This window comes from Podarcis vaucheri, assembly GCF_965113315.1.
Source record: "Podarcis vaucheri genome assembly, chromosome: 5".
Classification (NCBI taxonomy): Eukaryota; Metazoa; Chordata; class Lepidosauria; order Squamata; family Lacertidae; genus Podarcis; species Podarcis vaucheri.
Window position 1 is genome coordinate 52235177 of NC_138763.1, and position 27650 is coordinate 52262826.

The 27650-nt window shown below is 42.7% G+C and overlaps 2 protein-coding genes across 10 annotated transcripts in view; one reads left to right on the forward strand and one right to left on the reverse strand.

Moving 5' to 3' along the window:
- The window catches only part of VWA2 (von Willebrand factor A domain containing 2), a 34507-nt gene extending 23610 nt beyond the window's left edge, over positions 1–10897 (forward strand). For 5 of the 7 annotated variants that reach the window (XM_082222576.1, XM_082222579.1, XM_082222578.1 and 2 more), the window contains exons 10-15: positions 622–677; positions 1380–1487; positions 3217–3795; positions 5123–5674; positions 7440–7562; positions 8988–10371. In XM_082222576.1, the coding sequence (XP_082078702.1) occupies positions 622–677; positions 1380–1487; positions 3217–3795; positions 5123–5674; positions 7440–7562; positions 8988–9115 (1546 nt within the window). In that variant the 3' untranslated portion in view covers positions 9116–10371. Of the gene's footprint in view, positions 1–621; positions 678–1379; positions 1488–3216; positions 3796–5122; positions 5675–7439; positions 7563–8987; positions 10372–10563 lie in introns of those variants that run through there. The other 2 variants (XR_014219845.1, XR_014219846.1) reach the window with 2 other exon arrangements.
- Positions 10898–11558: 661 nt separating this feature from the next.
- The window catches only part of AFAP1L2 (actin filament associated protein 1 like 2), a 74557-nt gene continuing 58465 nt past the window's right edge, over positions 11559–27650 (reverse strand). For 2 of the 3 annotated variants that reach the window (XM_082222573.1, XM_082222575.1), the window contains exons 6-19: positions 26300–26505; positions 24213–24392; positions 22767–22856; positions 21277–21361; positions 20618–20722; positions 20282–20493; positions 18626–18771; positions 17789–17903; positions 17302–17541; positions 16900–17068; positions 16532–16696; positions 16086–16279; positions 15021–15143; positions 11559–14859 (exon numbers count right to left, since the gene is read on the reverse strand). In XM_082222573.1, the coding sequence (XP_082078699.1) occupies positions 14833–14859; positions 15021–15143; positions 16086–16279; positions 16532–16696; positions 16900–17068; positions 17302–17541; positions 17789–17903; positions 18626–18771; positions 20282–20493; positions 20618–20722; positions 21277–21361; positions 22767–22856; positions 24213–24392; positions 26300–26505 (2057 nt within the window). In that variant the 3' untranslated portion in view covers positions 11559–14832. The remainder of the gene's footprint in view (positions 14860–15020; positions 15144–16085; positions 16280–16531; positions 16697–16899; positions 17069–17301; positions 17542–17788; positions 17904–18625; positions 18772–20281; positions 20494–20617; positions 20723–21276; positions 21362–22766; positions 22857–24212; positions 24393–26299; positions 26506–27650) is intronic. The other variant, XM_082222574.1, reaches the window with a different exon arrangement.

The following is a 27650-nucleotide window of genomic DNA, read 5'->3' on the forward strand; positions in this document are numbered from 1 at the left end:
TGTTTCCTCTATGAGAAATCTACCTTGGGGACTAGCTAGGGATGGTGGGAGGAAGCAGGCTTGTGATAGCACATACACATATCTTGATTGATGCAGCGTGGGAAGTAAAGAAATAAAATAGCTTTGAAAAGAGCAAATTTTTATGAGCCGACCAACAGAATTCTGAAGTTGGAATATCTTACGTAGTACGTAGATTTATGTAAATGAAGGGCATACTTTAAAGATGTACTTCTCGGGGGTTACAGCAAATGTGTGTGGGTCGGAGCCAGTGATTATGCAGCTAGACATTGTTGGACTCCAGATCCCATCGTCCCTGTCCACTGGCCTTGCTGCCTGGGACAGATGGGAGTTGGAGTCCAGCATCTCAAGGGCAGCACATTGGTTACCCCTGGTGTAAGTAAGCATAAGAGGGTGGTGTGGAGTTTAGAAACATCAGTGGTGAAATCTCTGCTGCCTTGTAGTTTTTTTGCTTTTCCATGGGCTTTATTTTTGCAAAGCTTTCTGACTAGGCGTGCATAAGATTGTGTATTTAATACATTAACCGAACTGAAAGTTGTCAACTTCTATTTCATAAAGTTTATCCCAATCTCACTTTTTTATATACTGGCTTTTCTAATTAAGCTGGAGGAACACCTTCATCAAGTATCCTTCTAGATGCTACCGTACCACATGCCCAGGTAAGATACGGTCTTCTGAAACGTTTCAAAATGAAAAATAATGAGGTATTAATTTAATACCTGGACTTGTCTTGACTAATTTCCGCAAAACAAATCATGGTGTAAGAATGTAAGATAAAGAGAAAAATAGAGAAGACGAACTGAGAAAGAAACAGTTGACTAAGTATACACCCCGACCTGCATTGAGGATGAAGGAAGTCAAATAGAAATGAATAAGAACTGAATTAGGGATGTATCTGTAACATCTGCTTTGCATTTGTAGTTGTAGTATCTTTTTGTTAGTTTGTTTTGTGAGTGTTGTCTGTGTTGGTGTCAGTATAATAAATCAATAAAGGAAAGGGAAAGGGAAAAAATGGGGTAAAATAAGGTGGTGCCTCAATTAATAGACATTCTGTTTGCCAACAAAGGGAAACAGGAGAAGCCTGGTTTATAAGAAGAGTGTCAAATGAAGACCCTTTTACTGTGTTCCAGAGTCTTATTTTGCTTTTCTAAAAGGCAAGATATGCTCTCGCTAGACACAGAAAAGGGATCTTGGGGTTAAATACTCTGCTTAGATGCCGTGTGAACTGTGCCTGAGTTTTCCTAGAGCTCAGTCTTGTTTACAACTTAACAACAAGAAAAAATGCTCTATAATCATTAAGAAATTAAATGGGTACCCTTGTCTTTCTCCTTCCTGGTTGTTGGTTTTTTTTTTTTTTTTAGATCCTTGTGGTTCTCATCCTTGCCAGAATGGAGGCACATGCATTCAGCAGGGATTAGAAGGATACCACTGTGTCTGCCCAGTTGGCTTTGGAGGAGATGCTAATTGCGGTATGCCTTTTCATCTTAGGCACCAGTGCTTTGAGGTTGCTGTTTTTTAATGTGTCATGAACATCACTCAGTTTCCTGTAACAGTTCTGGTGGTTGTTATTTTTGTTTTATAACAGGGAAGAGGAGAAAAGGATAAGGGTTAAGAGACTCGATTTACAAAACAAAACATTAAATGTTTCAGAGGAAGGGGTTTTTTTTGGTACTGCTTGTTTCTGGTGACTGAGACATGGGGCTCATCCAGATTTCCTTTTGCGCCACGTTTCTAGGCACAGGTCTGAGCTTTAAAGCTATGGATCTGAGCAATTTTATTTTATTTTTACCCCTGCGCTTTCCCCAGGAAAACATGTGTTTTACCACTGAATAAGAGCAAACAGCAAATGGGTTTTGTGTGGATTGCCATTTGCTCCAATTCAGCAGTAAAATGCAGGTTTTCCTGGCGAAAGCAGCGGGACAAAAAAATAGCTGCTTGGACACAAAGCTTTAAAGTCCAGACCTGTGCCTAGAAATACGACACAAAAAGAAGTCTATATGAGCCCACGGTGAAAGCTGTAATCTTAATCACATTCACTGGGAAATAGGTCCCATTGAGGTTAATGGGAATTACTTCCATGTTAGTGTATTTAGGAAAAGGATCTGAAGGTTCTTGATGACAATTTCAGGACATTCAGGCTGCAGTTAATTATTTGGGTTTTTTTTATTTACATCTCTCTCTCTCTCTCTCTCTCTCTCTCTCTCTCTCTCTCTCACTCACACACACACACACACACACAGAGAGAGAGAGAGAGTTTGCTTGCAAGAAAACCTCAAAGTGGTTTAAAACATTAAAATTATCAGTTAAAAACAAATCTTTATAAATTGTTAAAAAAATAATTACAATCAATGCAACGCTAAAAAACAGATTAAAACATGTTTATATGTCTGGATTGGCTTGCCTAAACAAAAATGTTTTTAGCAGTCACCGAAAAGAGTACCGTGAAGGCGCCTGCCTGGTGTCAATTATAAGCCAGTCTTCCTGGAAACAAGCCCAATTACACTCACTGGAACGTATTTCTGAGCAGACATGTATAAGATAGTGCTGTTAGCTTTGCTTTATGTCTTTGCAGCCAACCTGTCGTTGCTGCTTATTTCTCCACACCCAAAGAGTTGGCATTTCTGCAAAAGGCAGCAAACATCAAATAATTGGGGAGGCTGTTAAAAGGAAGTGCAGCATTCAAAATCACAGGCTGCTCTTGAATTGGCTCTATGCATAGAGTATTGTTACGGAGAGCTAGGAATTTCTATGAAGACATGGATCAAGCAATTCATGTCTGGTTGCACATCTTAAGCTGGATCTAAGACACTTCAAAAAAAAGTTTCAGGAAAACGCATTGTGAACCTCATAATGGGAAATCACATTGGCAAAAGACGGAACTCTACAGTGCCATCTGGTGTCACAACACTTTTAAAACTAATGTAGCTGAGTCCTTAGTGGCTCTTCGTTTGTTAATTGGTTCTGCAGATTCTGCTTATACTGAGATTGGGAGTAAAGCTCAGGATTCTGCACTCTCTCTACTGTGGATAGATCCTACCCTGGCCTGGGGTGAATGTTATTGTAATTAAAAGTTGGCTAGCCTAAATTATCATAGCTTACTGATTTCAACAGCCTACTCTAGACTCTCCATTAGAAACTTGTTACATTTTTATTTGGACTTCTTAACCCTTTCTTAATACTTTTAAACAAAATTTCCAGCACCCAAGCTGAGTCTAGAATGCAGCGTAGACCTTCTTTTCCTGGTGGACAGTTCATCCAGTACCACCCTCGAAGGCTTCTTGCGCTATAAAGCTTTCCTGAAGAGGTTTCTCCAAGCCGTGTGGAGTAGAGAGAGCCCAGGGAATGTGGGTGTGGCCCAGTACAGCAACGATGTCAAAATGGCCGTCGGCACTGGAGGCCACCAAGATGCTCTCAGTCTGGTGAAGGCTGTTGATTCCATGCAGTTCAGTGGAGGAAGCACCTTGACTGGCAAAGCTTTGCGGTACGTTGCACAGCATGGCTTTAAGAGCGGCCCAGTCTTTGCTGATACACCCGATGACCTGCCACGTGTGGTCGTCTTGCTCACGGATTCAAATGCTCAGGATTCGGTGGCAGAGGCAGCGAAGTACAGCAGAGGCCAAGATGTCTTCCTCATTGGAATTGGCAGCGAATCTTTGAAAGCAGAGCTGGATAATATTACAGGGAATCCAAAGTGGACACTGATCTACTCATCCCCACAAGATCTCTTCAACAAGATTCCTGAACTACAAAGGAAAATATGCAGCATAGACAGCCAAGGTAAGGGTTCTAGGTAAGAAAGCATTATCATTTGGTATCTCAGCATCTACTATTGGCCGTCAGGTCCTGCTATCTACATACTTGCTATCCAGAAATTCACTTATCTGCACTTAAAGAATTCTGCCCAAACCTCACTATATGCTCCACAGATTCACTTATTCGAACAGCCAATTTCCTTACTCGGCTTGGGTTTTTTGTTTGTGATTTGCTGGTCATCATCCCAGCAGCTATGAGTCCGAGGCCAGGAAAAAATCTGACAAAACTATTAAAAGAGTGGACAGATTGCACATTGGAAGTGTTTCCATAGGAAATAATAGAAATCGTGGACTTGTTATGTGACCACTTGCCTAACAAACAATTTCCTGGGAACACATTGTGTCCATAAATCAGTACCTGCATGTATGACTTAAAGAGGCACTGGTATATTCTGATACATACTTGAAGATGTATGATGGAAAATGGGGAAAAAGGCATCACTTCTCAACAGTTAATCAAGTCTAGTTGCCTGCAATCAAAATGGATCTGCTATTTACTAAGCCATCTCAGAGGCTTAGCTGAGCTTTTCTTCAGAACAAATTATGAGAAGGTGGTGCTAGTGAATGCTTCCATGGCCTCTTGCTGATCACAGGGAATTGATTCAGATCTTTATCTATACCTTCTAAGATGATGAAACGTCTATAGTTTTTTCTAAACAAATTATGAGTTAACTATTTAGAACAGGCATCCCCAAACTCAGCCCTCCAGATGTTTTGGGATTACAGTTCCCATCGTCCCTGACTACTGGTCCTGTTAGCTAGGGATGCTGGGAGTTTTAATCCCAAAACATCTGGTGGGCCGAGTTTAGGGATGCCTGATTTAGAAGATTGTTTTAGTTTGACTGAGCTATTTAGAAATGAACTAAATGTTGGGTTTATTTTGATTTAATTTGTTACATTTTTCTCCCTCCCTTCCTTCAGTGGCTTCAGGCTGGCATACATTTTAATTCTAACAACTGCCCTGTGAGGTAGGTTAGACTGAGAGGTGGTTGCTGGCCCAAGCTCACCTTGGTGAGCCTCATAACCAAGCAGGAACTTGAATGTGATCCAATATTCTAGCACTGGCTTTGCCTCACCTTACTGCTTGCTCAGTGCCATTTAATTTTTAATTCAAAAGAAATCTGCTGTTCTAAGACTCCTGCCTTTCTAAATTTAGCCCAAACTAATGTCAATATGACCTTATGCAATTACCATTTCCTTTCATTTGACTGTGTTTTAGATGCCTTCCAGCTATTCAGACTATTGAGCCATGTTCTCAGAAGCTTAATGCTGCTCCTTCCTTCCTTCCTTAGGCTGCCCATCTCAGTCTATGGACTTGGTATTTGCTTTGGACTCTTCGGCTTCTGTTGGAAGGAAGAACTTTGTGCATCTGAAAACCTTTGTCAGCAGCCTCTCTCTCCAGTTTGACATCAATCGGGATGTGACTCAGGTAGGCCTTGTTGTCTTTGGGAAAAGGCCTCACACCACATTTGGGCTGGACACACACGTGACCAGCTCAGATCTCCATGAAGCCATCAGTCAAGCTCCCTTTGTAGGTGGCTCTGCCTCGGTTGGCAGCTCCTTGCTCCATATTTATGACGATCTCATGACTGTCCAAAAAGGAGCAAGGCCTGGTGTGAAGAAGATTGTGGTGGTGGTCACAAGTGGAGCTGGAGTGGAGGATGCCGTTGTCCCAGCTCAACAGCTACGTAATAATGACGTATCGCTACTGGTTATTGGGATGGAACAAGTTCAAGTGAGCTCATTGCTGAGGATTGCAGGTTCTCACAATAATCTCTTAAGGATTCCTTCCTATGAAGAACTAAAAAATAATGAAGAACTTATCCTTGAAAGAATATGTGATGGTAAGATGATTATTTTGACTTTATGGTTGTATCTGTATACAATGAATAGAATAAAACCACATTTCTTTATTAATACCTTCATTTTATTATTATTTCGGATAACCCTTTGCCCAGCGTAACCTGGAGCCAGCCCTTCTTTCCCTGCATCTGCCCATAAACCAGGGGTTACTAAACTGCAACCTTCCAGATGTTATTGGACTACAGCTCCCCGTATTCAATTTGTGATGGTTCAGGGTGATGGGAGTTGGAGTCTTAACATCTAGAAGGACTACAGGCTTGTCACTTCTATCATAATGAATCATATATTATTATTTTTTAGAATTCACATTTGTTTCTTGGCTTATCACCAATATCAAGTGTCCGAAGGGGCTGGCTAAATATCAATTTACAGTGAATTAGAAGTGCATTGTACATATCAAGTACCAGTAAAGTACATTACTTCAGTGCAATAAAATTGCAGCGCTAGTTTGGATATTTCCAAACTTGAGCCATATTTAGTTCTTGAATTTGAAATGCCAATTGATTTCAGCGCTACCTTTTCTGATGTAAACATACTTCTGAGAAAAAGAAGAAGAAAAGTAAGATCTATGCTTCAGCACTACCTATCAACCACATATGCCTAACCCCCTCTTTCTTTGAAGTTGAAAAGAAGCCACATTAAACACTTCTTCCCCTTCGTGTTTAGTTTAAACCATCTTCAAATCAGTATTTGCCATGTGTCTGATTATCTGTTTCACCTTTTAAGCCATTGTTCATCCAAGATTAGTGTGTATTCTTAACACATCAAACAGGGATTGCTTGTGGTAAATGGCAAAAGGACTAGCTGGTCTTTCACGGGCTAGTGTGCCTTGTTTACAAAACAACTCAAGATGAAACTGAACTTGTAGTCTTTGAACAGCTGCAGCTTAGCCATTTATTTAATGATTGGTAAGGTGATGTACTGTCAGATCCTGTGTGTGAAGGAAGGGCATGTGATGGCACAAATGGGGACTAGGAACAGTAATTGTGAGTTGAGGAGGGTCTATAGAAAGTTCTGGAGCAGGATGCTGGCATCCCGGATTCCGACAAAAAAGTTTCAGCTGTGATTTTGGCTGTGTAAAATTTAAGTAATGCACTCAATGTATAGCTTTGTCCTAGGTGTGAGACTTTCCCTCTTCTAAGGCTGTAAGGCGTTTCTGCAATACAGTGGTGCCTCGCAAGACAAAATTAATTCGTTCTGCAAGTTTTTTCTTCTTGCGAGTTTTTCGTCTTGCGAAGCACGGTTTCCCATAGGAATGCATTGAAAATCAATCAATGCGTTCCTATGGAGACCGTCCGGGGACAGAGGGGAAGCGCCGCTGGCCTTCCCCTCTGTCCCTGGACCTGTTTTAAAGCAAGGGAAGGGACAGCGGGGAGAAGATCGCTTCTCCCCGTTGCCGCCCCTTGGTTCAAAAGGGGTCCGGGGACAGAGGGGAAGGCACGTGCGGGGCTGGCAATGGTGAGAAGTGATCTTCTCCCCACCGCCCCTTGCTTCAAAAGAGGTCCGGGGTGCGGGGGCAAGCTTCGTTTTGCGAAGCAAGCCTATAGGGAAATTCGTCTTGCGAAGCAACTCGAAAACGAAAAAACCTTTCGTCTTGCGAGTACCACTGTACCAGGAGATGTGTTCACTGATTTCCATCTTCACAAAACAACTGGGATGTTGCGGCATTAAGAAAGCTTTGATTTCTTTCTTTCTTCTTGTGCCTGCCAGTCAACATGATCTGTTGCTTTCTTTTGTCTTTTGCAGAGGCCAAGAAGCCAGCAAACCTCTGCAAACCCAACCCCTGCATGAATGATGGAGTTTGTGTTTCTGGAAATGGCAGCTACTGGTGTCGGTGCCAAGGTTGGGTAGGACCTCACTGTGAAAACAGTAAGCATCAAAGTACAGTAGCCAAAAGGCATTTAGGCCTCCTCCCTCATTTACATTTATTGCCCCCATCTGAAACAAATGATCCCTGAAGAATCTACTTGCTCCGTACCTTTGCCCCAGATAAAGTCAATTCATTTCCATTTAGATCACATTCCTAAAAGTATGCTGAAAAACGGAGGGTGGGGAAATTAAATAAGCTTCGTAGTATAAAATTTTACGGTTGACTGGTAAATGTACTTTTGGCTTGTTCTCTTCACAAATACTAATCTTAAATGACTCACTGCAATCTTCTTAAACCCATATATTTCTTAGGTTTAATTGGCACACTCTTTCACTAAGATCTTGTTGGATCTTATTCCAAAAGAGTCAGCTTGTTACAGCAAAAGCAGAACAACCTAGCATGTAGTGCGCACTGTATTTATTTTGCTGAACAAGAGGCGCTCTGCATGTGCAATGCCTCTTTTCTGCGTTGACCTATTTGGAAGGATCAGGAAGCATAGGTGGAGGCCTACAATTGTCTTCCTATGAGGTTGGCGCTTTGAGCATGTGCTTGTTGCTGCACAGATGACACCAGCCTCACAAAGCAGATCACATCCACCAGACAAGGTGCTCCTGGCATCCTCTAGAAGAAGAAGAAGAAGAAGAAGAAGAAGGAGAGTTTGGATTTGATATCCCGCCTTTCACTCCCCTTCAGGAGTCTCAAAGCGGCTAACATTCTCCTTTCCCTTCCTCCCCCACAACAAACACTCTGTGAGGTGAGTGGGGCTGAGAGACTTCAGAGAAGTGTGACTGGCCCAAGGTCACCCAGCAGCTGCAGGTGGAGGAGCGGAGACACGAACCCAGTTCCCCAGATTACGTGACTACCGCTCTTAACCACTACACCACACTGGCTCTAGGATGCTCGAGACCACATACCAAAAGAGAAGAGTGCTCACATATTTGCTTGCACCCCCACATATCTTCATCTGTAAAACACCATCGTTTTCTAGGATTCATTTTTGATCTCATAACTTACCCCTTGCAGTATTCCCTGCATTGTATTACTAAATTGCCAGAAGCATGACAAATGGAACTCGATTGCTGAAGAAACCTTAATAATCAGTAGTGCAAACAAGACCTATCCTCAATGGAAAATATACTTGTGAAGGCTTTGGGTGTTGGGAGGACCCATAATATGGATAGTCTTAATGATGAAAGAGTTAACTGATATATAGCTGAAGTTGACCTTTTCAGTCCCTGCTAGGCTGTCAATGGACTAAATGAAGCAACTTCACTACACAACTACAGACACATTTGTAGGCCTCATTTCAACATGTTGGAAAAATGAAAAGGCTTCATTTAAAATTCATGTTTCATTTTTGTATGTAGGAAAACCATATTTGACTGTTTGCTTTGGGAAACAATCATTCTTTATTTTTAATATAGGAATTCAGAGGGGTGACACTTCACAGATGCATCCAGCAATGGTCCGTGCTCCTCAAAACCGACGCGGCTGGCGACAGCTGTATCGATCTCGCAAGCATTCCAAAAGGCAAATTCCAGAGACTCACTGACTATCTTCAGCTACTGAAAACATTGTATGAAAGAACTGAAACACAGTCAACGTTTGCAAGCAATAATGCTGTTCCCCAAAGCACAGGAGTTCTGCACAGAATCACTTCCTGGTACGCCAAATGAGGTGACCAATATCTAGTTTGTGTTTATATTAGATATTTATTGTTGCTGTACTGACACTTTCACCATTTAAGGTCAGCATCTCTTCTGTATGGTGAGTTCCATAGCTCTGAAGATTTCGGTTTCTGTACTGGATTGGACATTCTTGGGAAAGTTGGTACCATTTTAAAGTTCAGATCAAACCGGCAAAATGACTAAGGTTTGATTTATATTGTTTACACACGCCTGAATTTCCCTGACCACCGAGAAGTTCCAGGCATGCAGTGCTTACTTGGGTTTGGTTTCCTTGGGAAGGAGGTCACTAGAGGCTTATGCCTTCTTTTAATTATTTGAATTTATTTACAAATATGCAGGTTATAAAAATATGATAGTTTAAGTTTAAGCCTTAAACTCTAATATATAGCCACCACTGCTCCCCCATTGGATCTCCACAGCAAAGCCCCCTCCAAAGGCACTTCCCTTCTGTGTCTGACATCCCAACTCAGAATGAAGTCCACTCACAGCTAAATTGCCATCTGCCCCTGGATTGAGGTGGAGGAATTGAGGGTGGCTCATTTTCTCCAATTAATTTTTCTAATCAATTTTCCAGCTTCCCAATCCACTGGCTGCAAGAATCCTTTTGCAATAAATTCTGTCAGTTTGACTAAGCAGTGTGCAGCTATTTAGAAAAACAGGACCACCTCATCACTTTATTAGGAATGGCTTCCTTTGCAGAATGCAACCTGTGCTTGCAAAAGCAATCTGTTGGCTAGCTCTGGTTACTGGTTGTACATCACTTGTGGTACAACCAACACCCAGTACATGTGCCATGCTCGATTCTTTTCTGTGTTGTCCTCTGTATGTTGTTTGTTTTTCTCTCTGCATCTTCTGTCTGTGGGAAGAAAACTTGTTAAATTGGGCCTGACAAGCATTTTGCAGTTCTAAAGCACCACATCAGCAGCTCACCTGTTGCAATATTTAATAAGCATCTGACTTTCTGCACCAGCTTCATTTAGTTATGCCATTCCATCGTGCAGTAACATAATGTGAAAAATAACTTGGGAAAATGCTGATGAGTAATAACAGGAGTTGCGTATGAGGTTAAGATGGGTATAAAGCTGTTTCGAACTGTTGAATCTACTGGATTGAGGGGGTTTTGTTATAACACCAAATCCATATCAGTTTTCTATTTATCTTGCTGAAGCAGTGCTCTTAGTTTTGGCAGTTGCAGCCCTACCACATTGTATCTGTGTTAAGGATATAAACATGTAAGGTTTCTGAAGTAGGTTTCGTTCTCTAGTGCAGGGGTAGCTTTCAGTTCTTGGAATGTATTTTTGTTTATCTGCAGATATTGGGACAGCTGAGCAGAGGGAATATAGACACAGCTGAGCTATTCAAACAAGGTACGAAGACAAGTTTCACCACTCTGCTCTCAGTGCCCCTGTATACGCTATTCCAACCTTCCTGCACTGTAGTGTTGTTTTGTGTTTTTATTATACCTTTTAAAAAAAGTTTATGCAGTATGAGTAGACCCACTGAAATCAGCAGGCTAAAATCCATTTATTTCATTAGATCTACTCTAAGGTTGGGCATCCACCCATTTTGATTATATTGGCTCTCCTATTGAGGCAGATAGGAAAGTCAAAATGGTTGAAAATAAAGAGTAAATTTCAGAGTGCCATCTAAAATGATGAAACAGTAGGCACCCAAAAATATTTAGAACAAGGTGAAAATCTGAGACAGCATCTGCACCCAGTTTTGCCCATCTTGGGAGTCATAAGACATTCCAGCGCTCAGCCTTCAGTGGCAACAGTTCCTTTTTCCCAGCATGTACAGCATCCAACACTGATTGCAAGGAGGCTTGATGTTTCTTCATAGCCGCAAATGGACACTAAAGTTTGCTTCTCTGCTGGAGTTTTGTAATCAGAAGAGTTTGTGCAATTTTCTCTTAACCCGAGGTCTGCAGTAGACTGCTCCCTTCCTAGGCTGCTTAATCAAGCCGGATGAGAAGTGGTGTTTTTTTTTAATCAAGGGAGAATTTCTGTAAAAGATAAAGACTTGTGTAGAAAGGCCCAACAGCAGCAGCAGCAGCTTCTACTTACTTTCCATTCTAAGAGGGCCCCCCGGTGGACAAAAGGGCGTTATTCCGATCTCCTTTTTGAACTCCTAGAGAATATTTATTTTCATCAAAGAGAGTTTTGGATTATGTTAATATACCCTCCTTGCCCACACAGCAGAAAGGTTTGGCTCTATCTGGGCCTGCAAAGTTTATAAATAGACACTGCTTGGTTTTCTCTCTCTTGTTTTTTCAACTATGTAATGATTTTTACACGCACGCTTAAATTATAGCCAACCTTTTTCTTTATTAAAAAAACTTTTCTAAAATAGCAATGGATTGAAAAGACACATGTACAACAAATAGAAAGTATTATTTTTAGCTAGGAATACAGTAACAACTTCATTCTATGGTGAGTTAAATGAACGCTTAATCTGAAACTGCCTGCTTTACATATTGACTTTTTGTGTCCCTGACCCCCCACCACTATCAGCTACAGTGTTGAGGTGGAGGAAACACAGCACTGTGTGTCAGGATGAGATCTGTGGCACAGATGCTGGGGTGAAAGAGTCAATGGATACCTCTGGCACCTTCCCCTTTGATGCTTCCAGTTTGTCAGGGCACCTGAGGACCAAAACTTTATTGGCCCCTCTGCCTCTTCCCTGCCCTTATTCCCCCCATCTTAACACTTGCACCAGCAAAGAGAGACAAATGCAGTACAGACGCCACAAGACATTTAAAATGGCACAATTAATTCCTAGGGTCAATGTAGACCCATTACTTCAAGAACTGTGGAAGCTACTTGTACGACAAATGGTAAAATACCTGTTGCTTTCAGAATGGTGGCACACATGGTGTAGCTCTTTCAGATGGGCCTGTAACCTGTGGATAGTGGATATGCTTGTACTGTGGTTTTAAAAAGCCTGGTTTTTTAAAAAAAAAATACACGGCGATTACATTACACAGGTGGCTTTTTAGCTTAAATGATATATTTGTCTGCAAACTTAAGAAACTGTTCTCCCTTGATATGAAGTAACCCCTGGAGATTGTTTCCCCCTCAAAAAATGTATATTCACATCTAGGGTTTGTGCCCACCTTGTGAGTTTCTGGCCTTTCCAACTGATGTCCCAATGATCCAGCCAGCATTAAGTACTTCTAAGACTACAATCTTATGGATGCTGACCAGGTACAAGTCAATGGGGTATATATACTAAGAAAGCAAACGTGGTTAAACAGCAAATTCTTCTTGATTGTCAGGGCACCTGCTTAGGCACATGCTTGACTCAAGCCATTTTGGCTGTATCTTGGAGCTAAAGGGGGTGGGGTGGGGGGGAGAGAGATGGTTTACAAATTGCAGAAGACTGGTGTGTGATGAGAAATCCTGTGTGAATATTCCTTTCCACCCCACCACCTATTTCTGGAGCAAAAAGAGAACTCCCAGTGAAGTAGTAGAGCAGGAGTCACTCAATGCCTAGAAGTCTCAGCAGTTAATTAAATCAAAGTACACCAATTGCTATACACTGCCCGGATGTTATCAGTATTTCCCCAGGGGCAAATATCGCTTCTACTGCTGAGGGGGGAATGCTGTTTTGCCACAATAAACTTGGTAGTTTGGGGAAAGATGTTTGGAGATCCTGCAGCGACTGACCAGCAGGAGTGCACATTTATTGCACAAGAAAATGTTCACCTGAAAAGGCCCTTGCATGATGGCGAGACTACAGAGCTCAAGCACCTGTGGTCTTTACAGCATTTAGTACTGTGTTAGCACAAACAATTTAATAAAAATTTCTTTCCTTTGTATACAGCTAGCTTTGAAAAATTATTCATGTTCAAGGTTAAAATTAAGGAACCTGACATTTTTGGCACAGAGTCCACACCTAACTCTGCCATATATACATAATTTAATCTCCTTGGGTTTGGGAAACACAGCTCAGTCAAGCTCTACCTTGGTCTAATTATACTTTTGTTTACAGAAAACAGAATGATAAGAATATGTTCAAGGGTAAAGGGGTGGAATTCCCCACTCTTCCAAATGTTTGGATGATTAAATTCACCATACTTGGGTAAACAAATTCTCCTTTGCTTTTGTGCACTTAAACTATTGTGCAGAATATAATGATGTGGCATCTGTTCCTACACGCTACTATTACGTGTCTATTATTAACCTGAAGCATTCCAGAGTAACTAAAGTGCATTCAAATCACCCCACACCATGCTTAATCACATTTTGGAAGCTAGGACAGAAGATTCCACCCCTTTATTCCTCAAATGACAGATGCAGTGGCTAAAGAATTACGTTAAATGACTTTCTGGCCCCAATCCACAAAGATTTAACTTCCCATCCACAGCCTCTAATCTATAGCATTTAGTGTAGATCCTTAGTCATAATGAGATATCTCTGCTACTTATGCCCACTGGAAAGCCCTTCTTAATCACAGGAGTTGTCTATGGGTATTGGAATGTCTAGTCACCTGTGAACCCAGTGCATTGCGCTTGTGCCGACAACTGATAATAGCTCTTCTCAGTGCTATTTTTCTAGAAAAAGAGATGCTGGAACTCACCAAGAACGCCTCCCTTTGTTCTTTTATTGGCAATGGCACCCACCTGAGAGGTGCTGGAACTGAGTTCCGGCTGAAAAAAGCCCTGGCTCTCCTTGTACAAGCATTAAACATTGAAAATTAAGAAGCTGTAGCAGTGGTTGTCACCCACTGGGACTAGTTGGATGGGAGGCCAACAGTAGGTGGGCGCCAGAGCCAATGAAAGACATAGCCAACTAATTTTAAGTTTTGTCCCCATCCTCCTGAGTGCTACAAGGGCAGAACTGAGGCCAAGGAGGAGAATGTTCACAGCCAGTGCCAGTCCTGGACTGGTTGTGAGTAAGAAGGCAGGCAGGCGGGTGGGAACTGGCTAAGGGTTGGTGGGACACTGCCCCATTTGCCCTAACAAATGAGCCTCCACTGAGCTGTACTCGTTTTTTTGGTCAGGAATTCTTTGTGGAAAGTCAGGCTGCATTGTGTACAACAATAATAATACCTTTTAGCTGTGTCTCTTGGTCTCCCTGGCCAAAATTGTCTCCGTTGGTTGGAGCAGCTCTTCTCCAACAGAAAAGTCTGACACAGAGACTTGTATTTACTTAACCAGCTTTCAGGATTTTAGCTCAGGAAACTGAATTTACCTCTGTGATCCCCAGGCCCTGGTGTATCAGAAGAACATTAAACAAATCTGGCAAGAATTCAGTCCTTCCTGTTCTATTGCTAACAACAAATCCTGGATTGGACAACAGTAAAACACCAAAGTAGAAATACACAAAGGCATCATTATGTACATTGGCCAGGTTAGAAGCAAGGTTTCCACTTGGGTTAACTCTCTCAGCTGCACAGCACTCCTCTGCTAAAAAAGGAGCAAATTCCTTAGTCTGATGAAGCCTGGTCCACCCATTATTTCTTGGTGTACAGCTGGCCATGCTTTACCTCATCTAGACCATTCTGTACTTGCAAGAGAATCCTGTAGTCCACGAATGGCCACTTCTAATATTGAGTCCAATATTGGTGCTAGGATTTCCTAACTAGCACCTTTCTTCTCCCATTCCTGCAAAACAAAAATGGAAAAATAGGCCCCACTTGAAGGCTTATCCTTATCTTTATATATTTCTTTCCAAAACCCCAATAGTTTTAAATATGCCATAGGCCATGGGCAAATTATTATTGCAATAATAAGCACTGCATGCATTCTTACTATACATGTCTTACCTTAGCTTTCTGTAGAACTGTTCCTTTCCCTGTGACCATGACAGATAAAGGCCGGTTTTTTAGTGCCATTGCTGAATTGACAGGCGAGTTTTCTGTGCCATTCAGAGGGTTGGCAACCTTCATCTGTGTTTAGGGGGGAAAGATAATAGCTGTGGTCATACACAATTGTCTAAAATAGTTCATCAGGCACAGGTCAGAGAGCTCTTCTTGCCAAACATTAAAGATCTCATATTCCATAAGCACAAAGCATCGGCAATAAAAGTGCTGTTTATTAATGGCTTATTAGATCTACCTCTGGGTGCTGTTTATTGACTTTATGCTTTTGGTTTTAATTATGTTGCTTTATCTGTTGTTATCAAGAATGGCCAATGAGGTGCTACATTTATAAGCCACCCTCCCAACTCCAGCACTGCTGCATACCAGAGGGGCAGAGCAGTGGCAAGGTCAGAACTCCATGGGGTGCTCTGGCAAAGGCAATCTGGCGCACCCACCAAGGGCAACCCACACAGCCCTGACTGTGCTGACAATTGGCTCCACCCAAAGACTGTTGCAGGAAGTGGCAGTGACGAGAGGGGCTCGTCAGCCACTACTGATGGCAATGCATAAAACTCATAGCTATTGGCAGTCTGTAAGTCTAGGTGTATTTCTCAAACTGAACAACGTTCCTCATCTGTGCTGTAATTGGATCTATGGCTCCATGACAATATGGCTCCTTGGGGTATCATGACTGAGGTATCAGTCAACCCCACATGCTATTTAGGCCTAGCTGTTGGGAGACACAGGCATCCATATTGCTATTACCAGCCTCCAAGGATGCTCACGTAAAATTCTGGCTAGGAAAATAGTGTGGGAGAAAAGCATTAAGCCCCTCCTTCCTCAGTGCTGCTATTTTGAGCCCCCTTCCCACCCACCAAATTGCCTTTTGAGCTTTAGAAAACACATCAAAAATGCAATCATGGATCTTCTGCATCAGGCATACTTTGAACCAGCTGCTGGCTTCACCTACTTCCCTTTGCTGAAAAAGACCCTGCTAACGGTGCTGATTATAAGCAGCCCCCTACGTACTTTAGGGCTTGCGTTCTCCAGGTGTGTGGTGTCCACCGCAGTGCCAAGTGTTACAGGCCCAGACTCTGCTTTCCGGAGATTCTCCTTCACCTCCATGAGGCTCAGCTCCAAGTCCACGCGCTGATCTTCTTTCCTTTTGCACTCCTCCTCTATTTCCTTCAGTTTTTGCTCCAGTGTGGGCAAAAGGCTCTTGTCTGCCAAGGAAAGAAGCAAATGCAAGTGGAAATCTAACAGCAGACGGGCAGTGTGCATCCTTCCCCATTGCCTGTCTGTCTTCTCAGACGATGGTGGCAGGCAAGAGGGTGGCTGCTGAACTAGCCCCCCCCCCCCCAAAGTGGAGGCTTTTCAGAGAAGACTACATGTCAATGGAGCACATGAGACCAAAACAATATGCCCCGTTCCACTGATCTATGAAAATGAAGTAGAAATGAGAGGCATTTGTTTACCTGTGCAGCTTATCAGCATCTCTTTCAGCTCCCTTCTGTCTTTCCGTAGTTGTGCCAGCTGAGAGCGGATTTCTTCTTTTTCCCTCTCCAAGCGATCTCTTTCTTCGGAGTATCGCTTCACTTCAGCCTCAGTCCTGTTCTTGCCGAGTTTGGTTTCTACAGCTGCTACAAATAAAAGATGAAGAAATTAGGCTCAGGGACAGAGACTGGAATTCCAAGAACCTTCCCTTAAAACCAGCAGCTAAATACACTGGCGCCATGTTTTCAACATGGGTTGGAAAGCTAATGATAGCAGGCATGGCCTCTACCATAAGTCTCCGTCATGAAGCTCTTGGGTAAAGAGAGATTACTGCAGACAGCAAACACACCTGAATTCACCACCTTGGAGCGTTCCATTTTCTCTTTGGATGCAATCATAATTGTTGTGGTGTCCTTAATCTCAGGGCCACTCTGAGGAAAAGCAATTTGCTGCTGTTGTGCCTGAATTTTGATGGTTGTTGTTCGTGGTGGGAGCGGCTCATCAATGTCTTGAGTCCTCTGTTAGGGAAGTCGGATGAGAGAGAATGTTTCAGAGGTTAAGCGACACAGAAGGCTAGCAGAAGCTGGCTGTCCATTTAAGATCCCCGCAAGCTGCTCAATGCTAAGTTTTGTCTCATTATATAATAAATAATAAAAATTATAAAAATTAACTATGCGGTCATCTGCATGTGATACTCTACCACTGAGCTATGGCCCCTCCTTGATATCTCGGATTTGTTTTTGAGCATTACCGGGTCTGGTATCTCCAGTGATCTTCTACTCAAATCTGCTTCTTTATGCAATATGGAGGAGTCTCTCTCAGAGTCTGTTGAGCTCTTACTGGAAGCTCTTTGCAATGATGGAGAAACAGATGGGGAAAACTGGTCCTGCTTCTTGGTAGCACAATGAAGGAAGGATTTGACTGGCGTGAGGTCTAGATAGACTCTGTCCTGATCCCCCTCATCTTTGCCTTCATTTTGGGGCACTTCCTCCTGTCAAAGATAAAAAGCATCTTCTTAGAAGAGCGCCCGAGAAATGCCACTCTGTTTAGAACAAGAGAGGCCAGCATGAAATTCTTTAAACATTACCTACAGTTAAAGAACAGTACAGACCTGAAACAAGGCAAATTGCAGACACCTTGCAATTGGGATCACTTGTTATTTCCAGCATTATCAATATAAACTGCAGCCAATGGAAAACAAAATGGTCCCCCCAATTGCAACAAAACAAAACCCTCACCATTGTTGTTGCCTCTGGAACATCTACATCATCATAGAGCTCCTCTAGTCCCTCCTTCCCCTTTGGCAAGTTGTCAATGTAAGTGTTCGGCTCAGAGTACTTCCTCTGCATTAAGCTGGAAAAGATAGAAGCAGATGTGCTATCAAAAGAAGTAAAAGCTGCACGAGACGATGATGTGATATTAGCCTATGCTCCCATAAGACTTCCTAAAATGCCAGTTACTTTGGGTAGTAGTCAACTAACATTTACTCAGAGCAAATCCATTAATTTCAATGGGTCTACTCTGAGTTAAAGTTAGTTGATTGCCATCCACTGGATGTTGCAAGGCACCTATTGCTCCTGCCTACTATCTTGTCTCCAGCATCCACAGGTCTGCAATGTGAAGAAGCCACTAACCACAGTGTAACCTCCCCTTTTGTTTGAGACTGAATATGTTAAATGCCTGGAATATACTCATTCTCTAACACAGGACAATGCATAGGTTTCATCAAGCCATAAGCAACATTGTGTGTGTGCTGCATGTCTTAAACATTCAGCTAGGAGTTCAAAGAAAAGCAGAGATTTGCTAGACTGCACACAATTACCACATCAGAAAATAAGGAGAGCTAATCACCATCAATGCAATATTTCACAACAATCTCATGAGTGGATACCTCATTTGAATGCAAACGTGGTGGGTATTTACATATCAGAACCCTTTCCTGCTTCTTTTCGCTAGCAATTGTAAACTCATCAAAATTGTTCATTACATACTTTTCGGATAAAAGCTACTTGTTTGGTAGGAACTACCATCAGAAGACAGGTCAGAATGTCAAATATGCTACCATAGAAACTTACAGTAATGAATTCTTTGCTGCACTGACGATGCAGGAGACTCTGTCAGCGTCAACATAATCATAGGTCAGCTCTTCAGGGTCTGTTTTTGAGCCAGATTCTGACAAAAGGAGACCAAGCCAGTGGCCCATTTCATCACAAGACTTGGCCTGTTAAACCACCAAAGAAAAAAAAACAATCATTAAGGATACAGGCCAAACTTACTACAAGAAGCCTAAGTTGCTTTCATCAGAGTAAGCAGAAATAATGGAAAGAGAAATCAATTTTACGATGTGCCACCCTGGGCTGCTTGAGGAAGAAGAGCAGGATAGAAATGTGAGTAAATAAATAAAATTCCATGCATTGTAATATCTAAAAACATCTTCAACTGTCTTAAAAAAATTGATTGTGTGTGTGTGTATGCAAATACATACACACACACACACACACACACACAAATATAAACACACAAAGCCAGAAGAGGGCACCAGTTTACCTTCCTAAAGTTCCTCTACCAAATTGGCTCAGAAGCAATTATGATTAAAACTTTCATCGTGAATGGTGAAAGCACCCTGCAATCACCCTGAAAGACCCACGAAAAATTATTTATAACCTCCAGCTGGCCTTAACTAAAATGCTAACATGCACCTTAGCTTCACAAATGGAGATAATCAGAGTAACTTTTTGAAGCCTTCCTTATTTTGTTCCATCAACCTCAGCAACAACATCCAGAGCCTTTGGCAGTTGCTGGCAAGTGAGCCTGTTGTTGGTAGCAAGTATTCCTCCCACTACAAAATGCAGGAAATGTGTCACATTTCCCTTCTCCCACTCTAAGGGTGCTGATGTCAGAGAATCTAAGATTAGAGGTAAACAGAGAAGGAAAACAACTCTGATCCAAGTCAAGTGAAAGTTACGGATAGGAGTGGCTTGCTCTTTTTCCCCAAGGCAGCTTGTCAGCTGTGTGTGTTTGTCTTCACCAGTCTTAAACTTATCTTTCGTTTCAGTGGTGACAACCAACTACCCTTATCAACTGGTACTGAATCCAGCTGGCTGCTTATTTCAGAAAACATTTCAGGTGTACAATATTCCAATCAGAGGGCGGGGTGGGGATTCAGTATTCACTTACTATTCTGACTAGTAAGTACTGCTTTCCTGCCTTGAGTGTTTCTTTGGATGAATAGACGTCTATTCATTTAATAAAAATAAGCTGCCTGGTTAGCTGTTTAACATCTTTTTGCATAGCATTTTGTTCAAACTGGCTGCATTCAGGTGTCACACTAAACCATTGTTTATGACAACATATACAAGCAGCCTGCAGTGAGCCTTGGTTTAGTATGACATGTGAAGTAGGTTATAATGCTGTAAGGAGAAGTGTTGAATGAAGTCTATAAGCAATTTACATGGGGGTTTTTTAAATAAGAGTGAAGAAAATCAATACATTTACTTATTGGGGGCAGGAAGGTCTCTCATATTCCCACACTCCTCAATGAAATCAGCTTCAGGAATGTGGCAGATTACCCCAAACAGGCTATGTACACAAGAGAAGATAAATCTGTACCAATAGCTATGTTCCCTAGACTGAACCATTCAATTGTGTGCACTGTAATAAGTTGCAATGAGTAGCTGTGTTGCTCATAAACAAATGTCACTCCTACTTCTAGAGAAAGTGGCAACCCGTACCTCTAACATGGCCCGTTCCTCTCCATTATGCAGGATACGGAATGAGTAGAGATGATCAGGAGTTGGGTCTGGGATAATTTCACAGCCCGCCAGGTTGAGAGGCTGCTGAGCAGTTTTATTTCTGTTCTTGTCCTGGTAGAAATGGAGCTGCCCATCTTTCACATGGCACCACCGAGATCTCCACTGGCTGTTCACGAGGACATTCAGGTACGCTGCAAAGAAGGAGACTCTCCCTTAGTGACATCTAGGTCACCCTCTAAGCTGGTCTTTCCTGCCAGTCACAGAGACCCAAATGAAATGTAAATGTTTCACAAGGCTTTGTTTTGGGTTGCTTACTACATGTGTCCAAAGACCTTTCCGGACTGTCCAGCGTGGCAGATTTCTTCCTCCCAAGGTTCATCAGGTTGCTCAGTTTTAAACCAGACGTGCCCTTCTTCTTAACTAAAGATAAATAAATAAGAAGGAATAAACAAGCCATATACAAAGCTGTACTTCTGAATATCTAATGCAATGGCCAGGAGACACATTACACACAATTTGCATCTGATGTTTGTGTGCGGAATCTCGCTTGGTGCAATTTAAGAAGAGACTCATATAAGCGGCAGCATTAATAATGTACACTTACATGACCCACATCAGTTATGAATAAATGTGTTACTTTAATGAGCCAGGCATTAACTCCCTTCTACAACTACTGGTGGAAACAAAAAAGGGGCAGAGTAACCACAATGCTGTTCTCATCTCAGTCCCTGGAGATTCCTGGCTCTCCATGAATAGAGGTACGAACGCAGCAGGCTATTAAGCTACAACCATATAGTATGTCGTTTATGGATGGGACAAGTGGGGGCCATTCCTATGTCATGTGTAGGAAGGCTCAAGTCAATTCAATAACAACCAGGCAACCGGCAAGCTCAGTTTGACTTATCAGAGGCAAGTGCACTATTCCATCTTCTTTTCACTCGACAACCACATTATCTTTTTGGAACGGCTATTACCGTCTTTGGTTTCTGTCAGTTCTGTGTGACCATCAGTGCTGCTTCCGCTTTCTGATGCCACTGAGTACCTCTCAGCCGTCTCCACCTGCAGACAAGAAGCAGGGATGAGGTCCACAGCACCAGTGATAGAGCAGCAGCATAGTAATGGCTGAAATGCTGCTCTCTCTGATGAGAAAACCCCTTTGCATTTGTGAAAATTAGGGGTTGCCTAAATAATGTCAAAAACTAGGGATGCTACAAAAGAAAACATGAATGTAGCACATATCCATAGCTGAGGAAACGAAGACTCATTCACAAACAAGATTATTCCACAGGGGACAACATTTGGCCCATAAAAATGGATGCTACAAAGGCTCCTCTAGCTCTAGGGAGAACCCCTTTGTTTTGCTGTGTGTAGTTGCTCTGGTTGGACACAGTCTTCCTTATTCATAATGGCTCCTGGTGTTTTCTTTAAAGCTATTTGAAGTAAATTCAGGCAACCATATTTGTGCCAACTCAAAAAATAAAATTATACACGAGGGTTTTATTTTCCATCCTCATTGCCATATGCTGTGAAGCTTTCTAGCTGTGAATGTTTCTTTGTGGTTTACGTTCGCATATATAGCTCCTGCCTCAGTTGTACATCATCAGCACATGTTCATTTACATTGTGGCAAGCTGTGAGAAACAGAAGGCTGGACTAGGTGAGCCATTGGCCTGTTCAGCAGGCTCTTCTTAAGTCACAATTTCCCCACCCCTAATTTATCTGGATCAGGCCCAGTGCTTGATGACTTTAATTTTGCGCTCAGTAAAGCATTAGAGCTTGAAACTCTGGAACAGTCAGTATACAACGAAATTCTCGTTTCACCTGATGCTTTGGGGATATCTAAAATTCTAGCCTTATTTAAATAATACTTTCATTTGGATTTGGCCAGGATTAAATCTATAAGCTTCCTAGAATTAGATTTATGCTTGAAACAAACTTGGGGGGGGGAGTAGCTATTAAAAGAATTGCTGATGTTAAAAGAATGCAAAAATGGCTTGACACTGAGCCAGTTATGCTTTAATCAGAAAACAAGTGGTTTGTTGGGTTTTCTTCAAGTGTAAGTTTCAACCACATTCCTGTTTTGATGGTGGGAGTAACTTCCTGTATATTAATCAGAAGTATTTTTTTAAACTTAAAATAATTTGATGCAACAGGAAAAAAATTAAGCTGCTCTTTGAACATCACTTTTGTTAAGAGATAAAACATACCTGAGGCTCCAATATTTTTGGCCACCTCATGGGAAGAGAAGACTCCCTGGAAAAGACCCTGATGTTGGGAAAGATTGAGGGCACAAGGAGAAGGGGACGACAGAGGATGAGATGGTTGGACAGTGTTCTCGAAGCTACCAGCATGAGTTTGACCAAACTGCGGGAGGCAGTGGAAGACAGGAGTGCCTGGCGTGCTCTGGTCCATGGGGTCACGAAGAGTCGAACACGACTAAACGACTAAACAACAACAAAACATACCTTGGGATAGCTAAGTCTCTGGGAGTCTGGGACATACTGGTTGCCTTCCCCTTGCCCATCTGGATAGAGACCGCTTGTCTCCTGGATCACCTAAGGTGGGAGAGAGAGAAGCTGTGAGCAAGGCCTCATCCTGTGGCCATTTATATCTTTCCATTCTCCAATATACATTCTGCATTTAACTGACACACAGCTAAGTTCATAGAAAGTCTCTCTCGTTAACATGCAGAGAAGCAGAGGTCCCTCTGGCTGAGGTAGGAGCCTCAAATGACCATATAAACCAGGGATGGAGAACCTCTGGCCCCTCACAGGGTGTTGCTTTCCCTGCTCCCATCTGGCCCAGCCAACACGGCCAATGGTCAGGGATGATGGAAGCTGCAGTCCAGCAACATCTGCTGACGCACAGGTTCCCCATCCCTGGTATAAAGAAGGCACAAAAGTAAACGGCATGCATGCCCAGATCAAACACTATTCCTAGCAAATTCAGGCTGAATTCTGAAGCAGCAGTGCAGAAAGGCCACATGTGCCATGTAGAGTTGGCAACTTTTTAAAACAATTTCCCCTCCATGTTCCTTTAATATCAACTTTATCTGCAAAATACTAGCAGATGATAATGCTTGAAACCTCCATGCTAGAAAATTCTGCACTGACCCTAGCTGATTTCTGCGGATCAAAGAGCTGTTAGAGTATCAGGCCAGTATTCCATCTGAGTGTAATTCAGGTGTAGTAGAAGAAGAACAAAGGGGAGTGCATCTCAGGGACTTTTTCAATGAAGTAAAGATTATATTATCTAGAAATAATGACAGACACTTCTTGTAAGTGAAGGAGCTGGCAAGTGAGTGAGTTGACAAGGAAGCTTTCGCATTTTACTATTGTAAAATTTGGTAAGCATAGAGGAAGTCCAAGAAAATAATCAAAAGGAGGTTGGGCACTTCTTTTTTCTACAATGGAGTTCCATCTGAGGAAGGAGATGAACTCTTACTTACTGAAGCAAGACTCCCTTCATTACTGCTGGAAAGGGTTGGGTTAGAAAGTTCCCCTTCCCACTCCTACGTGCAAAAGGGGAAAGGGATTTTCTCAGTTGTGCTCAAATGGAAAGGATCCTTCTCAGAATAAAGGCCTCCTTGCACTTGTGTAACAGCTGCATTTAGATGTAACCTAGAGATGGCAGCAGCACCATGACATCCTGAGAAATATCCTTTAGGATAATCCTGTGTGGACAGAAACCTAGGAAGCTGCCTTGTACCAGGTGAGTCAGGCTCTTTGCCCATTGAGTTCAATGCTCTCTGCTCCGAACAGCAGCAGCTCTGCAGGGTCTCGAAATCTCAAGTAGTTAAATTCTGGGCCAGATCTTGACTTCTGTGCTAGCATGGTACGACAGTGGGCACATTAAATCCACACAGCCTGGGGACAACGGCAGAAGTTGTCAGGAGAGATTGGTCCACTCACCCTGAGCCACTGCTCTGCCTGGTCTTTACTCTGCAAGCCCAGCACAATGACATCTGAGTTCATGGGGATGATCTTCAGCTTATGTTCCTGCTTCCTCACGTTCTTTTCCTTGTGGATGACGCTGCACCCCAACAAATTAACATCCAGCTGGGGATTTTGGTCCTTGGAAGACTTGTAGCACTGGAAATAGGAGGAGTCAGGTGGTTTAATGGAGAGTAAACAGGAGACGTTGCCTACTGGTAAAATATCTAAGAAAGGATAGAAACTTGGCATTGAAATAATAGATTGGAATAGTTCATAGTAGTAAATAATTGTGAGCCCCAAATCCTAAGGTTTCTGAACAGATACATAATTATATATGTTTCAGCCCTTATATGTGGGGCTGCCCTTGAGACTGACCCAGAAACTCCAGCGGGTGCAGAATACCACGGCGAGACTCCTTACGAGATCCTCGCTGTGGGATCACATTCACCCAGTACTATACCAGCTGCACTGGCTCCCAGTAGAGTACAGGATCAGGTTTAAGGTGCTGGTTTTAACTTTAAAGCCCTATACAGCCTAGGACCCTCATACCTGCGGGACCGCCTCTCCTGGTATGGCCCATGGAGGACCTTACAGTCTTCAAACAAAAACATCTTGAAGGTCCCGGGCCACAGGGAGGTTAGGCTGGCCACAACCAGAGCCAGGGCTTTTTCGCCTGTGGCTCCGATCTGGTGGAATGCTCTGTTAAAAGAGACTAGGGCCCTGCAGGACTTGACATCTCTCCGCAGGGCCTGCAAGACAGAGCTGTTCCACCAGGCCTTTGGCCAAGGCACAGCCTGACCCCCTCCTTTGGTAATCCTCACAGAACTCTAGCCCAATGGTTGCCATTAATTTGATTTGAACTGATTTTATAATGAATTGATTTTAGAATGCTGTATTATTTTACTGTTGTTAGCCGCTCTGAGCCCAGCTTCAGCTGGGGAGGGCGGGATATAAATAAAATATTATTATTATTATTATTATTATTATTATTATTATTATTCCCCAACCAGACAACCTCCAGATATTGCTGGAGTCCAGCATGGTCAGCAGTCCTGTGTTAGCTGGAGCCTGGCAAAATCTAGAGGGTGTCAGGCTGGTGAAGGCTAAGAATATATATGGAAGAATTTAGAATGGATGGGGACTACTGAGAAGAAATCCAAGCCATCAATCCGGCACAGAGAGGAAGACTTCTACCCATTTTCATAGTTAATGCCCAGATGTTTCATGTGGGTGAACAAACAGCAGTCAGTAGCAGTGGTACAGAGAAGATTAAAAAAATTGGCGAAGGAATTACTAAGTAAAATTCCCTGAATCCCACAAAACGGGAATAGTGGGGACATTCCCAAACTTTAAGTCCTGTTATACAGCCATAATACTAACAGCAGAAAGGGAACAGCACTGGGTTTTCCCTTGCTTGCACTCTGAAACATTCATAGAGTAGGTGCTTTCTGCAGTGCAGATGTTAATAGCAGGCATTGGAGGTGGACAGCTGAGCTCCTGGAAGTGGCAAACCTATAGTCCCAGCAGATCTTCATACCAGTCATACACCTCTCCCATCCAGACACACCTTCACCCACCCATATCCTAAGGGAATAGTCCAAGGCTGCATCTACTGTGCCCCCTGTGGCAGCTTCCCATTACTCGTTATGAACCTCTCCAACTGGCAGAGCTCCAGGATGCTCCCTCCTGTGCCGTTCCCCTTTTCCAAATGCCTGCTCTGCAAGAACCACCAGTCACAGAATCTCTCCCACACTGCTGCCAATAATAGCAACTTGATCACATTAACACTTAGCAGCAGCAGCAATGGTGAATATTGATCCTAGTCTTTGACTAACACCATGCATGTAAGAGAAGTCTTAATTCATCAACTGAAAGTAAATAGGGGAGCAGACAGTATAACCCAGAGTCATGTCTTGCTTGTGGGCTTCCCATAAGGATCTGGGATTTTGGTCTTACCCAGCAGGGTTCTTCTTGGGCTTTGAGGAACATCTAGATGGAGCTCTTAGGAACTGCTCTGGCTTTGAGAAAAGGTGTATTAGACACCCTGTTTCCTGCTTGCTTACCAACAATCTGTTGTCCTTAACGACGCAGAGCTGCTTGGCCCACTGGCCCAGCCATTTTTTTCTCCAAAGGAAAGCACAGATCCGGGCATCTTTCATGAGTTCAATGGAAGCTTCTGGGGAAGGCCACTGGTGAGGGGCTGACTTGCCTTTGCTGCTCTCTTCTTCATCATAGGATTCATAGGAGCTGCTAACTGCTTCCCCATCATCTGCATCCATGGGGGCAAAAAAAAAAAAATCATTATAAGCACTTCCGGGTGACAAAGCCATGTGTTTCTTCCATGTTCCATTAGGCAAGCTGGAGAACAATTACAGCATGCATGAAAGAGACACAAAAGTAAAAGGCAAGGAGGTCTAAAGGCCTGCAAAGTTTAAACAATCAGACCTGCTCCATTGAAAAGGCCATTTTCCTTCATCTTCTGTCTGTCTCCCACACACGAAGATCATCATATGCAAGCCAGAATCAGATCTCAAAAAAGCCATCCAGAGCCAACCCCAAACATTTTGCTGTCTGAGGTGAAGGACAAGATAGTGCCTTCCTGCCATTGCATGAACAGGAGCCAACTTGACAGACAGTTGAACTTTTCTTCACTATGGCGGATTGGATAGCATCCTCTCTGCCCTGGAGAACAGCAGGTTAGTCTGAGGGTGCAGGACAGGCCCTGTGGCACACACAGCTCTGTGTTCCAAAGATGGGAACAGCCAAGGGATGGCTCCCCAGCATCTGCCTACTGTGGCAGTTGTTTCACTTTGTCTAATGGGAGGGCTGGCCCTGCAGTGGTCACATCAAACGATGCAGGAATCATATAAATTTTTGTTTTGAATATGTGACGCTGCAATGATTGATGAAACCCTAACTTCTCCTGAAAGGTGAAATGCTTGAATGGTATTCCCAGAAAAAGGTTCAATGCTCTGTTAATACATTTCAGTTCTGCTCAGCTTTCCAGATGCAGCAAATGCATTGGATGGAATGTATATTTGTAAATGTAAATATTTGTACATTCAGCACATTTTGCTGGGAATATTTTGCCTGGCTAATTAATAAAAGCCAAGCAGCAGTACTACAAGGTAATCTCACAATCATACAAATTGTTTGAGGTTGCAAGGATGTGGCCACCAAAGACTTTCATTTTACAACTTTGGTACAGACACACCCAGCTCAGTCTCCTACTACAGACACATTCCTCAAGTGCTATCAAATGTTTTCTGTAGGTTTTATACACCCAGCTGAAAAAGCATAGGACTGTGGAGGGTGTGCAAGCTGTTATCTGCTAAATGTTAGTTGCTGCTCCCTGAATATCAGGCAGAAAACAGCTTGTAGCAACATTCTGAAAAACAGGTCCAAAATAAATAC